The sequence below is a fragment of the Rhinopithecus bieti genome, unplaced genomic scaffold, assembly GCF_001698545.2.
Source record: "Rhinopithecus bieti isolate Rb0 unplaced genomic scaffold, ASM169854v2 scaffold_14838, whole genome shotgun sequence".
Classification (NCBI taxonomy): domain Eukaryota; kingdom Metazoa; phylum Chordata; class Mammalia; order Primates; family Cercopithecidae; genus Rhinopithecus; species Rhinopithecus bieti.
Genome location: NW_016807897.1, coordinates 223,443 through 239,187, shown reverse-complemented (window position 1 = coordinate 239,187; position 15,745 = coordinate 223,443). Strand labels below are relative to the sequence as shown.

Sequence of the window (15,745 nt, the reverse complement as noted above, 5' to 3'; positions counted from 1 at the left end):
AAAAAAAAAAAAAAAAAAAAAAATTTAAGTAAAATTTTAAAAAAGGAATTTTAAAAAGTAAGTAAATTGTCACCATTTCTAAACAGTACTGTGCTGGATTTCTTAGCCAGTGCAATAAGCAAGAAAATAAATGAAGTGCATAGGTACTGGGAATAAAAGAAATGTTTTAAATAGACTATGGTTAATAATTCATAGCATGTTTCAAAACTGCTAAAAGATTTGAAATAGTCCCAACACAAGAAATGATAAATGTGTGAGATTATGAGTATCCCCAGATTTGATTATTACACATTGTATGCATGCACCAAAATGTCACGTGTACCACATACTTATAATCTCTATGTATCAACAAAAAATTTAATGTAAACAATGAAACTGTGATGATGAAACTGTAGGAAACATTTTATATGATATTGAGTTAGAAAGACAATACCATGAAAGAAAACATTGAACATAAATTCACATTAAACCCAACATTTAAGAGAATACAATAAACTGAAAAAAAAAATTGACAGAGAAAAAAAAAGATTTTTTTATAAACAAAGATCTTACAAATCAATATATTGAAAAAATAAAACAGTAAAACCACAAAAACACAGATGCAAGGATACTAGTCACAGTAACGTATATCTTAATGAATTAATCAATTAACCGAGTGAACCAAGACCATAGGGTGGAATACAATGCAGCCCTTAAAATGGTATTGCTATTGTAAAAGACTACTTCTTGTCGGGGGAAAGCAGGTTTCAAAATGGAAAGTTCTGTTATGTTAATAACGTAGTCCATACATGCATGTGTGATATACATTCACACACAGATACATAAACTCACAAGATCAAGACTTTATTTCTCAATTCTGAGGGTGTGAGGAAATTGTTTTCCTTTGTGTATTTTTTATAGTGTCCAATATTCTGTATTGTAGTATGTGATGTCTGTAATCGGGAAGAGAGGTTATAGGGCTATATAATAAAATAAAATAAAATATTACTTTAAAACAACAGCAGCAACAAAAATCCAGCCCATTTTGGTTTCAGGTTCAAGTTAATACCAGGTCAAGCCAAAGTTTTCCACTGATACTGGGAAGGGATCTTTTCATGGTTGACAGCCTAGAGATACTACACGTCTTAGCTAGAAACTAGTCCCCCAGATAGTCAATATCTGTTATGTTTTAATATCAGATATTTTCCAGTGCAGTGGCAAAAGTCTTGGGTGGCAGGCAGAGAACAGTACAGGGGAGAATCATAGACATCATGGGGGGCAGGGCAGTAGGGCAGGCAGGCAGAGAAGCAGGGAGGTATGTGGGTGAGCAGCAATAGTGAAGTCCCAGAGGAAGCAGTGGGTATCCCTGACAGGAAGCTGGAATCTGGTGATTCAGGGGCAGGTTCTCATTCATGGAGCAGCTACCTTGTGCTAAGTACTTGACATAAGTTAATTCATTTAATCCTCATGACAAACTGGCAAAGTTGACACTACTAAGAGTAGTGTCCCCATTGCACAGATTCATACCTAAGCAATTTGGCTCCAAAAGCACACTCAGTCACAGGGCCAGTTTAGAAGGCAAAAGGAGCCAGGAAGTGCACAAGTACTAAAAAGAGAGGTATGGTCAGAACTGCACTGGAAGCAGCAGGCTCCTGGACTGACTTTTGAGTGTGGAACTGAAGCTGCCGTGACCCCTGTGCCCAGGCTCAGGAGGGACAGTGGGAGGGGGCCCCGCTGTGATAAGGTGAGCTGCAGGAGCTGGAGGTAGAGAGCATGCCCGGCACTCACTAGGCAGGTGGAGAGCATGCCCAGCACTCACTAGGCCTTTGAGTCTGAGCCGCTTCAGCCTCCCTGAGTTCGGGCTCCAGCACAGCAGCTTCATGAACTAGGTCCTTGAGAACTACTTGTTGAATGAATAAAATCTTCAGAAGGATACACAAGAGGCAGGGCTTTGCCCAAGAGGCTTGGCAGGCCAGCGTGGTTGATCACTACCTTAACAGGGGGCTACAATCTCTAGTGTGGACACCACTATGCCCAACTTACCATGGTTGGGCTGCTTTGCCAAGGGAGGCTTCGTCTCTTTACAGACAAAGATGGGGCTGGGGCAATATACCTGGCATCAGCCACACACAGTCCATACCCCAGGGGAGGCTCCTCCTAGAAGGCCACCCAAGACAGGCTGAATCCTAGTGATTGTAGCTCATCTCCCTAAATGCTCCTGTCCTCACTGAGAAGCCCCTCCTGAGCTCCACGTCTTCAGGTGCCCATGGGCCATCTCTATCTCCTAGAGGAAGACACTGGGCCCCTGGAACGAATATGTTCAAATTAACATGAACTTCTGTCCCTCCACCCCAGTTCCTCTGTCCCCAGCGCCTTATCCAGAGAAAGGCACATCTTGTCCCACATGTGCTTAATTCAGAAACCTAGGAGTCATCCTTGATACCTCACACACGCTCCCCAGATCGTATTTATTATTCTGCTGGAATCTCTCTCCAGCACCTTCTTCTCCATCCATTCTGACTGCTGCTGCCCTGGGCCTTGCCCAGACTCTGTCACAGTCTCACTGTTTCTCTGTCTTCAGATCCCAGCTCTTCCTTTCCTTTACCTTCCACACCACCAGGGTGAGTTCCATAGGACTACACCTGGTCCTGTCTGTTGCTCCTCTGAAAACCCATGGAAAGAAGACCTCACTCTAAAAATAAACTTTATGTGACAAGGACTCATCTAATTTTTTTAGTCATTAATCTGCAGAGCTGAGCCCAATGGTAAGCACGTAATAAGTGCTTGATACATATTTGGCAAGTGAATGAATGAATGAATGAATTCCCAGAACTTGCTCTGTACTCTCCCAAATCTACCTTGTTTCATGTTCACTTTTCCCCGACTTTATTTGTATCATAGATTTATCATATCCTGACAATGAACTACAGATTTTTTTGTTCCCTGCTGCATGCCAGGATTAGGGATCATGTCCGGTATTTGTTGGATGAATGAAAGGAACATCTAAATAATACAGTCCAAACTCTGCACTCGGGCTTTCAAACTCCTTCAGGATGTCACTAGACCCATCTCTGCAGCCTCATCTCCTATGGGGCCATTTTGTGTTGGAGCTTAGTGGGGGTGTGGCCAGGGCTGGTCTTGGCAGTTTTGTGGCCACCAAGACACCTGCAGACCTACCAGATACATATTCTGTCTGCCACATGCATGTGTCCAGTCCAAGCACTAGTGTCCCTCCCTCTGGAGAAGGTGGTCACTGATGAGTGGTACTAAGGAGCAGCTGGAGGGGGCCCAGCTATGAAGAGAGAGGGGCCCAGGGACCCAGCTACTGGCAGGATGTCTAGAGATGAGGCTGCTCCAATACTAGCTGCCTCCTATGGCCACAGTCTCACATAGACGGAGCCCACACTTGCCACCCTGAGCTCAAGCTGAGATGGATGCAAGCTCAGCTGGAGGGCCCAAATGGGGTGCCAGGCCTGAAGCAGCCCTGGAAGCCTATCTCTGCCTCAGGCCTGTTGCCTGGCTCCAGAATCTTCCCTCAGCCAGAAGCTCCAAGGGCTTCACCCCGCATGCATTTCCCCAAATGGCAGAGTGGATGGCTCCCAAGCCTGAGAGGCCTGAAGTGGGTGCTCCCCTCTAAGGATCTCCAGAAGAAGTCAGGGTGCAGTTCAAACAGTCAAAAGCAAAGGCTGCAATCCCAGCATGGTTCCTGAGAGAAGGCCACATAACCCATGCCCCTACCTCCACTGCTACTCATATGCAGAGACCCATAGGCTCCAAGTGAACACTGCCCGTGTTCTGAGGCTGGGGAGTCCAGAAATGTGCAGAGTCAGGCAGGCAGTGAAGGCCCATGGGTTCCCCCCTTCCTCCCACTGAAGCTTGCCTGTCTGGCAGGCCCTAAGTCCCTCTGCTCCAAATCTTCTTCAGCAACCTTCCCTGCCACTCTCCTAGGAAAGGACAAAGTCCCAGCTGCTTCAGGACAAACTTTGTGTGGCACTCAGTGCCTCCACCCTCCTAGAGCCCCAAATAATTTATTTGACTGCTTTAACAAGGGATAAAGTTTCCCAACACAGCCACTTTCCTCAGCTCCCTCGGCAGACCATGCACATGAAGACCCATGTCAAGCCAGGTTCTAGGGCCTACACACTTTTCACGGACTCCAGCTCTGTACCCCCATGGAGGCAACTGGCCTGTGGTCACAGAAAGGTATCAGCCCAAGATCAGCCCCTTTCCTCACCAATCAGATGGCTTCAGAGGCAGGGGATCTCCTGACCAGTCAGCATCTGTTGGTCCTTCTGCACAACCTCCAGTCAGAGACAAACCACTGGGGACTCATCAGCATCTGGAGCTAAGAGAGATCTCCTGCCATTCCTGCCCCTCAGGCCAATGGGGCCCTTGAGCCCCTGACAAATTAGCTGCAGCCTCCAGGTCAGAAAGCTGCCCCACCCTGCCTGAGGCCAACAGGGGAAGCTGGCAGAGGCCGAGAAGAGCTCATACCCATAGCTAAGGCAAACTCAAGATGCTGCCCCAGGGTGTCACCTGCCCACTGGAGAAGCTGGCCTGTCTGTGGGCCCTGTATACCCCAGGCTGTTGGCAGGCGAGGGCTGGATGCTGGGCTGCCTGGCTGTGGAAGCTGCTTGCCTGCCCAGATCCAGGAGCCAGCCCCTCCCAAGCTCCCTGAGGAGCCCTCCCTCGTACGGAGCATGCTCAGAGCTTTGTGTCTGGGGATTCAACCCCACCAGCTCACAGCCCTGGTGTACTTGCCTCCAGGTCTTGGCACAATCTCAGCCAGTCCACCTGACCTGAGGTCAAACCAGGAAGAAATCTGAGAGAAGAGGTACCTGGGGTAGGGCTGGCCTGAGGGGGAAAATCCATACCTTCTCTGCCAGGTCCCCTGGACTTGGCCTCCAAGGATTGGGGTTAGGGAAGGGAAACAAGGCAAGACCCTTAGGGCAGTGAGCTTTGGGCTCCTTTCCAAGAAGCCAGGATTTCAGGCTGCTCCTGGGTACACCAGAGTCCCCTCCATGCACCCTCATGTACCCCTCCTCACATGCCCACCTTCCTCTTCCCACCTTCCACCAGCTGCCAGGAAGCCAACCTGTGACAAAAGAACTGAAATATTGAGTTTCAGCTTTTGCCCAGGACTGGTGGAGGACCAGGGGCCCACTTGGCAGGGCAGGAAACTACATAAATGGAGGATTAAAGCTTTGCCCACCTGTGCAGCCAGCTGGGAAGACAAGCCACTCCCTCAGGGGGCTGCTAGGAGTGGCTTAAATGACATCCTGCGTGCAAAGCCTGGGGTACATACAGGTGCGCATAATCTGCATGGAACAGCATAGAGAGTTTGCAAGGATACGCACCAACCAAACCATGGGAAATACTTCGGTGGAGGGACTTGGCACTTGGGGTGCAAGGGACTGTGTTAGCTAGGCCTGGAATGTTTGCCTTTTTGGGGAGAATGTGTTCATGAACAACTTGTGTAATTAAACATTTTTAAGAAACAACGTGTATGGCACAGAGTAGATGTGCCATAGGAAGCAATGAATAGAAGTGACTTCCTTTGGTAGGGAAAGGTTTTCAACAGAAGGCATGCCCTAAAGGCCAGGAGGGGAAGACCAGGGCTAGAATCAATCTCTGGGGGCCCTAATCAGAGGCCATCCTGCCAGTCCTTTACTTGTTCCAGGAGTGCAGAAGACAATGCAGGTTACCTTGTGCCCTCAAGAAGCTACTGATCCAGTGGAGGACTGATGTGTACCCCTCTAATACTAAGCCTGGGCAGCCCCTGGGAAGCTTCACAGACTACAGATAAACAGCATGCCAGGAGAATCCCCTCCCCCACCCCCAAGTAAGAATGAGTTCCTTCCCTCATTCATTCACCCACAGCATCCTGCTTTGCCATGGGGAAGTTCATGGTTTGCTGAAGGAAGGGGTGGGCTCAGGGTGGAGGGGTTGGGCAAGGCAAGGACAGGTTGGCAGAGAAATGCAGTCAGATGAGCAAATGCTCCAGGTGGGTCAGAGCCAGAGGGCCAGGCAGGAGGTGCCAACTTGCCTCCTGGCACTCTGCCCCCTGAGCCTCTTTGGGTCTCCCAGGGGCTCAGGAATCACAGATGTGCCAGCCCCCACAATATGGTCCCCATGCCCCTTAAGGAACATTGCAGAGGGGCCCAGCCTGGGCAGCTCTGACTCCAGGTCCTCTCAGGAGCTTCCTGAGGTCTTCTAGGTGGGGCAGGGAGTTCTAGAGATAGAGCAAGAATGCCCATCTAGGAACTGGCCCCCAGCCCTGCTGGGAACCAGCCAAGTGGTCACACAGAAAGGCAGGGTGGAGGCCCAGTCAAGGGCTCCTTATGAGCTCATCTGGCTCAGGAGACATTCCTCCAGGGCACTGCCATGCTGTTTGTTTGCAACTCAGCTAAATTGCTCCCAAGGGTGAACCTTTGTTTCACAACATATTTTCAGCCAGACTTTTTCTGCAACTATGTCCGTGTCTGTGCAGGCTCACAAACACTTAGGTCCCAAAGGGCAGACCCAGCCCTTCCCGGTTGCAGTCTCCTCTTCCTCTGAGCTTCCTGTGAGGCCTGACTGGGGCAGGAGAAAGGGGCAGCCCAGGGTAGACAGTGTGAAGGCTGGACTCGTGGCAGTGGGAACCCTGGGCTGACGGCAAGAAGCTGCACGTGCTGCCCCTGCTCCATCTCCCTGTTTCCCTTAATATTCCTCTGTATCTTGGGTCCTGGTCTGTCCTGAGGCTGAAGGAAGAGGAGGGGCAGCCTGCAAGGAGGTCCCCCTGTCTTCCATCTAACCCATGGGTGACTCCTGGGGCCCCAGGGCCCATTTGCAGAGGACAGGGAACACCCCTGGTACTCCCTGGCCCTCTTGGCTCTCCTGGCCAGAAGTACTCATATCTGGGTGCTGCTGTTTCCCCATTCTGCATAGGGGCTTCCTGTAGCACTTGATTACCTCTGTGCTCTGGGACCAGAGAGAGAATCTCCCAACTGTTTCTTTCCTAGCTGTCCTTTTCTGTGCTTTGAGCATGGCCCAGGCTCCAGGGGCCACATGCCTGGTGTCCCACAGGGCTGACAGGAGGCCCTGCATCCTCATCTTACAAGTATTGGAAATCCTAGAGTGTCAGGGGTGGAAGAACCCCCTCATTGTATACGAGCCCATGAGGACCAGAGAGAAAGAGGGGGAGCAGGGGCAGAGCAGGCTCTGGGACTCAGTCTTCTCTCTCTCCCTCTACTCTAACTTCCCTCCCTCTGCCACTCTGTGTCTCTGACTTTATCTCTCTCTCTCTGCCTCTCCCTTCCTCCATCCTTTCTTCTCTCCTCGCCCCTCCTCCTCTCCCTGTCTCTTCACTGTCCCTCTCTCTCACATACACAGGCACACACATTCATTTCATACCTAGTGACTAACACACTCCCCAATCTTTATAGATGGAGAATCCTTGACAGATTTGGAGGATTAGGGAAGGTGCACTTAGCAACTAAAGCCAGTGGAAAGTTCTGGGTCAGAGACATGTGTGTTGATCCCTTGGTCCCAGGGAAAGGGGTTGCAGCTCTTCTGTAAGCCTCCTGCAGCCAGGCACATCTGCACTGTGGTCAGGCCCCCATATGGCAGGCAACATTCTCCACCTCTCAGGCTCAGCCCCACTGGACGACCTGGCTATTCACCCTGCCTGAGGTGTGCTTCATGGGCTGTGGACCCAGAGTGTGTGGTGGGTAGGGTGCGGGGTATGTGTAGCTCCTGTTCAGCCTGCAGAGCTGAGGCAGGACCTCATCTCCAGTGAGTCTGTCTGCAGGAGGCAGGTCAAACCCTAGCGCAGGACTCAGGAAAACTCACACCAGAGAACTCACACCCAGGCCCTGTCTCGCTGGATGACCCAGGTACATGATTCCTCCCTCTGGAATTCAATTTCCTCTTGTGCAAATGAGAATGTTTCTGGTCCCTTTCAGGAGATTTCCTCTGATTGCATCCCTGCAACACAGTCCAGACATGCTCCCAGAACCACACACCCACAAGCACCCATTTGCATGAGCCCAACAGGAAGAACTTTGCAAAGCTGGGGCTGGGGACAGTGAGGCGGGGAAGGTGAAAGGGAGGAGGAAACCAGGGCCCCTGGGGCAATGGCAGAGGCTCAGTCCCAACCACAATGTCTTTGTGAAGAGGAGCTGTTGTTCCTCAGTGCACCCCAATCCCACTGTTGCCCCAAATGAGTGCTGGACACAAGAACCTCAGCCACAGAGTTTTGCTGCTATGACGGAACTTTTATTGAGCATGATGTTTGCGCAGAGCGCTGTGCACGAGGTGGAAACAAACAAGGGAGGAAAACAAAGCCACACCCCTGCCCACAGAGGATGGAACAGAAGGGCCGCTGAGGCCAGGAAGGCAAGGTTGCCACTAGGTATTACTGTGGCGTCCAGATGCCGCCATGCTCTTCACCCTTCAAAGGGTGGCATCTCAGCCCATGCAGTCCTCCTCCACCTTCGCAGCAGCCAGGACCTCACAATGCAGTGACCTGGCCTCCCCAGGTAGGAGGCCTAACCAGTGTTGAAAATGACCCTGACGCTGCCTGAGGGCTGTTGGGAGATAAAAGGGGGATGGGCAATGGCGGCCCGGGGAAAGAGGAAAGAAAGAAGGGGAAGCAGGGAGGGCTCCAATACGGAGGCCGCGCGGGGGCCATCACTGGTTCATCCACAGCCACAGGTTGGCAATGCTGGCTGACACCAGCACGGCGATGATCAGGGTCTCCCTCTGGCGCCAGGTGGCGCCCTGGTCCTCCAGGGCGCGCAGACGCCGGTTGACTGCGTATAGCTGCAGAGGAGCCAAAGGCAGGACTGCTGAGCGAGGCTCTTCTCCAGAAGCCCACAGCTCAGCCATCGGAAAAGCATAAAGTTAAAGCAAGAAGGGGCTTGACTGCCCTTTGGCGGTGGAGCGGGGAGTGCCCCAGTGAGAAGCAGGGGGCTGGGCCAGGTCCGCCTGACCAAAGACTTGGCTGCTGCGTCTGCAGGCCCTACTTCTGCCTTCTCCCTTAATGCTCACTTCCATTCTCTGGAAGAGGCCAGCCCATTCCAGCTGCGCCGGGGAGCCAAGGAAGGAAGGGTCTCCTCCTGAGAAGGTCTGGGTTTGATTTGAACAAAGGCGACCGCTCTCTCAGACCTTTGGGTATCATGCTCTCTCTGGACATAGAACACTTATCCTTGTATGTTCCCTCTTCCTCCACCTTTTATCTGCCCCTATTCCCTGCCATCATCTCAGGGACAGCAGTAGGTTTGAGATTGGACATCTATCTGGGTCAGAGCCATGGGGATGAGGAGGAAAAGGAAGGGAATCTGCCCCACCTCCAGCGCTAAAAGGAAAGATGACTGTAAGGGGCTACAAGACCCCAGCTGTTGAGCCCTGACTACTCCAAGGCATCGTGATTCTGCTTGCACCCACCAATTGGGTCCCTCCTCACCTGTCTTCTCATGACTTCCATCTCCAGTACATTGAGCTCTTCCAGGCTAGTCTGTGCCACTGCATCTGTCCCTGGGTTGCTGGGAGAGAAAGAAGACAGAGGGTCAAAGCTGCTGGTGGTTCCCGGCAGGACCTGGCAGTGAGCACAAGAAGGCAGTGAGGTCAAGCAGGTAAGGTCGGGATCTTCTTGGACAGTGACTCTATGAGCCTCCAGTCCTCTCCCATGGTAAAGAGGGCCTAGGGCCTTGAGGACTGGGAGTCAGCCTGAGCTAGCCTGAGCCAGCCTGGCCCAGCCCAGCCCAGCCCAACTCGGCTAGCCCACAGAGCACTGGGATGCCCCAAATGGGCAGGGAGCCAGGGTGCTCATGGTCTCTGACAGGGAGGCATTCCAGGCCCTCATGACTCCGTCCTGGCCAAGCTGCTTACCAGCCCCTCTGCCCCACTCTGGGCCCTGTCTGAGCAGCCAGGGCCCACAGACCCTCAGCTCTTACCGATCATAATGGAAACGCATGCCTTGGAAATTTCCAGGGTACTCCTGGAGATGGGCATCCCCATGGCCTGATTCTCTCAGCATTCTGGGCATTGGCAGCTGGGACCCCTGAAGGAAGGAATGATCAGTAAAGTAGCCTGCCCAGCCCCATGTGAGTGGCTTCCCCAGTTTGCCCAGAACCAATGGTGCACCACATGGGGAGTCACATGGTGCCTGGTCTCTGGAATCAAGGGCTGGCAGCTTCAAGCCCCTAGGAAAGCTTGGGAACTCCACACAGGCTGCTGGCCACCACCCCACCTGCACCATGCTCCTCGGTAGCTCTTGGTCATCCAGGCAGGCTGTGGCAAAAGAAGAGCAGTGACAGGGGTCTCTGTCCTCTGCAAGAACTTTCACATGCAGGTATTAGCTGAGAGGCTGAGCAACCTACTGAAGGAGAACATAAAACCTTGATTGGCAGCCCAGGCCATTGAGGTCTGGCGAGGTGCCTTTACTTCCCAAGGATGCATGGTAAATGTCAGGGCTAAGGCTAGAACCCTGGCTACTGGGAAACCACCAACTCCTCCGGGTAAGCCCAGCCAGCCATCCCTGTGGCTTTCATTTTCATCCATCTGCCAACAACTCCCTAGTGTGTACATCTCTGCCCCAGAGCCCTTGGGCCAGGGCTATCTGATGCCTTTGAAGAGTCAGTGGAGGATAGAGGAACAGAGCGTGGCTTTTGGTGCCAGACCTGCCTGGGCTCAAATCATAGTTCTAGGTTTCCAGTTCAAGATGAAATATTTCACAAGCTGCTTATTTAACACACACCACATGCCAGGGACCATGCCATCCTCTAAGCCCTTACCAATACTAAGTGATTGATTCCTCATCACAACCCTGTGAAATGGTATCATTAACATCCCATTTTGAAAGTAGGGGAAACTGAAACACAGAGAGGTTAATAAACTTGTCCAAGTCACACAGCTAGTAAGTAGCAGAGCAGTAATTTGAACCCAGGACATTTCAGTCCAGAGGTTATACTCTTAACCATTACACTATGATGTCTCTCATATTTAACACTCGTTCCTGGTAAGGCTCCACTAAGTGCCACTGAAGATAATAAAACAGTATAAACCCATAAGAAGGAAGACAACATGAGAGGCATCAGCTAATGAAAGGATTCAATAGAATTCTGGAATCCAGGAAGTGTCCATGGAGGAACTAGGCCTCAGTGTGGATGGGAAGCAGATGGGACTCAGCTGACAAGGGAGGCCCCCGCCAGCAGCATCCAGAGAGGACTTAGACCTGCAAGGACAATGGCAGCATATCACAAGAAAGGAGAGGAGGGAGGAAAACAGGGCCTTTAACTAATGATCTGTGTATGAAGCAGTCATCCAAACTTCTCACTCTTGGCTGGCAGCCAGGCACTTACCCCCAAGCCAAAACCTGAATCAAATGAATAAGAAAGCTGGGGTGAAAGTGACACAAAATGAAACCCTCTTCATTCTGGCAGGGTTCAGGGTGCCCCCACGTGACAGCCAGTTCCTTACCCGCTTACCCTGCTGAAGTAGAGCCTGCCATTTGAAAGGCCTGACCGAGGCGTGCAGAGTGCTGGGTTAGCTCTTCTATTTGCCTCATTCTTACAAAAAAATAGACAACCAAGGCTCACTTGTCACCTGAGAAAGATCTGCAGCCCTCTTCTGTTCTGAAGTGACAACATCAAACTGAAGGTGGATCGATTTCTGTGCAAAGGATTTTCATAGGAACTTTGCCACTGCACTCTGTTTGTTGCAATAATGCAAAACTAATCTCGCTCAAGAGGAGCACACAGATATTGGTGCAACATTTTTATGAACAGTAGTTCATGGTCACAATATTTTATTTTCTTAAGATACTTCAAAATTGCATTAAAAGATAATGGGAATTAGAGGGACCCCATAACTAGAATTTGATCAACGGTGTCTCTTAGAAAATTTTCAGACCATTGCTTGATTTTCCTATAAATTGGAATCAGAAGGACAAAGAAAAATTTGAGAGATTTGAAGGCAAAAAATAAGGATGAATGGCTGATGGCTGGATTTTGTTTGTTTCAGATAACATAGTTTGCTGTTAACACACCAAGTCCCAACTTCTCTCTGTTAATCATTTCAAAAAATGTCATTTTTATTTCCATGTAGTTTTAAAGGCACACTACTTTTTTTCCAAGTCAGCAGGATAGCGTTATTAACTTTTCTCACCTTTGCGTATTATGATTCTCCTAGAGACAGTTGCATTAACTGTTTTATTCAAAAATAAAGGAATGAATGAATGAATGAATGAATGAATAGAATAGAATAAATTAGATTTCCTCATTCTAAATTTCTAAATTTAATTTATAAATTCAATATAATGTCTATATTTTCAGTCTACCTCTAGCCCTCATAGTCAACTTTAATTAAACCAGAGATTATATATCCTCTAGTCTCAGGGATGTTGGTGGCTTGCAGGAGCCTGACTTCCTGGAGCAACTTGATTTGGCTTCTGTCTTTGGACACAAAAAGCCAACTCAATATTTGAATTATTTTTATTCCCAGGAAATCTCTAACCTGCAAGCTTTTTTTCTCATTCTTCACTGGGGCTACCCAATAAATCATTTCAGCAATCAAGTCTCCCTCCCTCTCCAACCTTATTGCCCCCCCAATAACTTTCAAACTTTACTGTGGTAACAGTAAAACCACCATTTTCTAACGCTTTCCCTCATCCACTTGAATGTGGTGAAAAACACTGGCTACACAATGATAGGATTAATGATTCCCTAAAACAGTCAGGTCTCCCTCCTCTGCAAAATGGCTCAGTATCCTTTGCAACAATGTGGCCAGCATTTTTCTAGAAGATTCAACACCCACAATGAATGTACCTTAAAGAATTGGCTACAGAACTGTGGGACTCACATGATTTCCTGGAGCAGTCAGACCTCCCTCCCTCTCCAATCTTGTTGCCTTTTCCCAGCAGCCTTTGCAACAGCATAACAACAATTTTTGTAAAACTTTCCCTTATCCACAGTGAATTTAGCTAGCTAAAATGATTGGCTACAGAACTGTGGGACTCACTTAATTCCCTAGAATAATCAGGCTTCCCTCCCCCTCCAAAATGACTGTGTTTTCCCAATATCATTTGCAACAGTATAGCCACTATTTGTTCTAGAACATTCCTTCACCCATATCGAATGTAGCTTAAAAGGACTGGCTACAAAATGGTCAGATTCACTTTCTTGGATTTCTTCTTTCTTTCTCTTTATTTCTCTCTTTCCTTCTTTCTTTCTTTCTTTCTTTCTTTCTTTCTTTCTTTCTTTCTTTCTTTCCTTCCTTCCTTCCTTCCTTCCTTCCTTCCTTCCTTCCTTTTCCTTCCTCTCTCTCTCTCTCTCTCTCTCTCTCTCTCTCTCTCTCTCTCTCTCTCTTTCTCTTGCTCTGTTGCCCAGACTGGAGTACAGTTGCATCATCTCAGCTCACTGCAACCTCTGCTTGCTAGGTTCAAGCGATTCTCATGCCTCAGCCTCCTGAGTAGCTGTGATTACAGGCATGTGCCACCATGCCCAGCTAATTTTTGTATTTTTGGTAGAGACAGGGTTTCACCATGCTGGCCAGACTGTTCTCCAATTCCTGGCCTCAAGTGATCTGCCAACCTCTTCCTGCCGGAGTGCTGAGATTACAGGCATGAGCCACCATGCCAGGCCATTTGACTGGATTTTTTAACAGCCAGAAAGCATAGGAGCCTCACCTGAGTTATTGTGTGTATACACACACATGCACCACACACACAATTTTAAATACAGGAAAGCGTTATTTCACACAATGGATTTACAGAGTGAAATATTTATGTACTCCCCATGCAATATTTGTTTCAGGCATTCTGAACTCCCAAGGTTGCATCCCAAGCATAGGAAAGGATGACCCTGACCTTTCTGTCCTCATTTGCCAGCTTGGAACACAGGAGCTTCCTCCTCCTCACAAGTCAATGTCTAGCCCTGCCTGACCTGGTCAGGCTACAGCCCCTACAACCAGTACTCCCAACCCCAACCTGGCCACCATGTGCTGAGGACCCCATGTAGTACCATTTTCTTGGATCGGGTGGCAGTCATATTCCAAACTCGTTTGGCTGAAGCAGAGCCAGCAGCTTTTTGTTCCAACTTCTGCCTCTTCTGGGAGGCACCCAGGGACCGAGATCCATGCTCCATCATTTCTAGAGAGAAGAACAGAGACCCCAGGAGCACCCATAGAAGTTGTACCAGGGCTTCTTGGGCACGAAACACACCAAAAAGAAGACAGAGTCCCCAGCTTTCTTGGGAATCACTCAGCACCCATTAACCACTGTCCACCAGCTGATCCCAGGTCTCAGTTTGTTCATCTGTTCAAAAGTTAAACAAGAATTTCCTGAGGGCTCAGCTCGAGACTAGGTTACTCTCCAGTAACCTAGAGAGCAATGACCAAGAACAAGATTCCAGCTATCAAGGAACTGACCATCTGTTTGTGTGTAAGGGTGAATGACAGGTATAAAACAGAAGGTCTATCCTTGCAAATGCAGACAGAGAGATGCAGGCTCCATAAATGATCAAAACAGGGTAACATAGTGAAAGGAAAGGGCTCCTCCTAGAAAAGTAGGAGACAACAATTGAGGCAGGGACCTGAAAGAAATAAAGGACCCAGCCCTGGGAAATTGAGGGAAAGAGCATTCCAGACAGAGGAAACAGCAAATGCAAGGTCTTTGGGGAAGAAGCAGGCTTGGAGCATTGTAAGAACAAACATAAATGCAATGTGATCTGGATCCCTTTGTGTGCTATAGAAATGGTATTTTCTGTCTATATCATAGCATGAAATGTTTTGAGGAGGCTGATACAACCTTATAGATCATGGAGTTTGGATTTTCCTCCAAATGGCAGGAAAATGAATTCGAGGGTTGGGAGAGAGAATTGATCTCTGGTCTCATAATTTGAGCCCTCTGAGTATTTTGCAACAGACACTGTGGTGGCTTGGACACGGGGAAGACAGAGGGACCACACATGTTGTTCCCATCCTCCTCCCTCCCAGGGCAAAATGCTCACATCATCTATCCTTTTTCTCCTAGATCCCTTACCATCAACCCACAAATCCTCAAAGCCCGCCCAACACACAGATGTGCAAACACTTCCATGCACACATGCACCTTTCCCAACACACACATGCACAGGTACAGACACATATCTACACAGTTGGCTGTAGCCTAGGGGTATTTTAGGGGATCCTCACCCGCTATCACCAGGTGCTCTGGGTTTTGCCCTTGGCGTCCATGATTCAGTTCTTCTGTCAGGGACATTTCCATCTCTGCCTTGGTGTTGGGAGGGCCTCCTGCCATCACAACCAGCTGTTCACTTGTAAGCTATGGCTAAGGGTGTACAGGGTGCCAGGAACAGAGGAGTCACACTCAGAAAATCACCTCTTCCTGGAACAGAAGCTCAAGGAAGATATAGTCAGACCTGGGGGTGGAGCAAGACTCCCTCTCTAGGCTGAGGCCTTGGACTCAGCACTTTCTGTTTCTATTGCATCTTGTTGGCTAGGTCTGTGGCCTTCGCCTCTGCTACTCTGTAAGCAACTTAGGAGAAGAGATACAATTCCATGCCTTTGACTGTGAGAACTGCTCTGGCTCGTGAATCTCCATATTTAGCCCATGGGGGGAAGGGTGGGGTCCACCCTCCATCATTTCTGTGAAGAAACAGGGATTCGCACAGGGTCCAAGAGCCAGGCAGTGGCTACAGCAGAGCTAGGTCCTAGCAATCCAGGCCATACCAGACCTTCAGAAGGGATTCTCTGGAGAGCATATCCTACCTCCCCCATCCAGAGTCCC

At 49.4% G+C, this 15,745-nt stretch overlaps 1 protein-coding gene across 1 annotated transcript; it reads right to left on the bottom strand.

Moving 5' to 3' along the window:
- Positions 1–8,213: 8,213 nt before the first annotated feature.
- FATE1 (fetal and adult testis expressed 1) lies at positions 8,214–15,386 on the bottom strand. Its single transcript, XM_017884084.1, has 5 exons — positions 15,151–15,386; positions 13,980–14,107; positions 9,915–10,021; positions 9,425–9,503; positions 8,214–8,781 (listed from the first exon to the last, which is right to left on the bottom strand). Exons 1-5 carry the CDS (start codon positions 15,254–15,256, stop codon positions 8,650–8,652), a joined length of 552 nt encoding a protein of 183 aa, XP_017739573.1. The 5' UTR covers positions 15,257–15,386; the 3' UTR covers positions 8,214–8,649.
- Between the last annotated feature and the right edge of the window lie 359 nt (positions 15,387–15,745).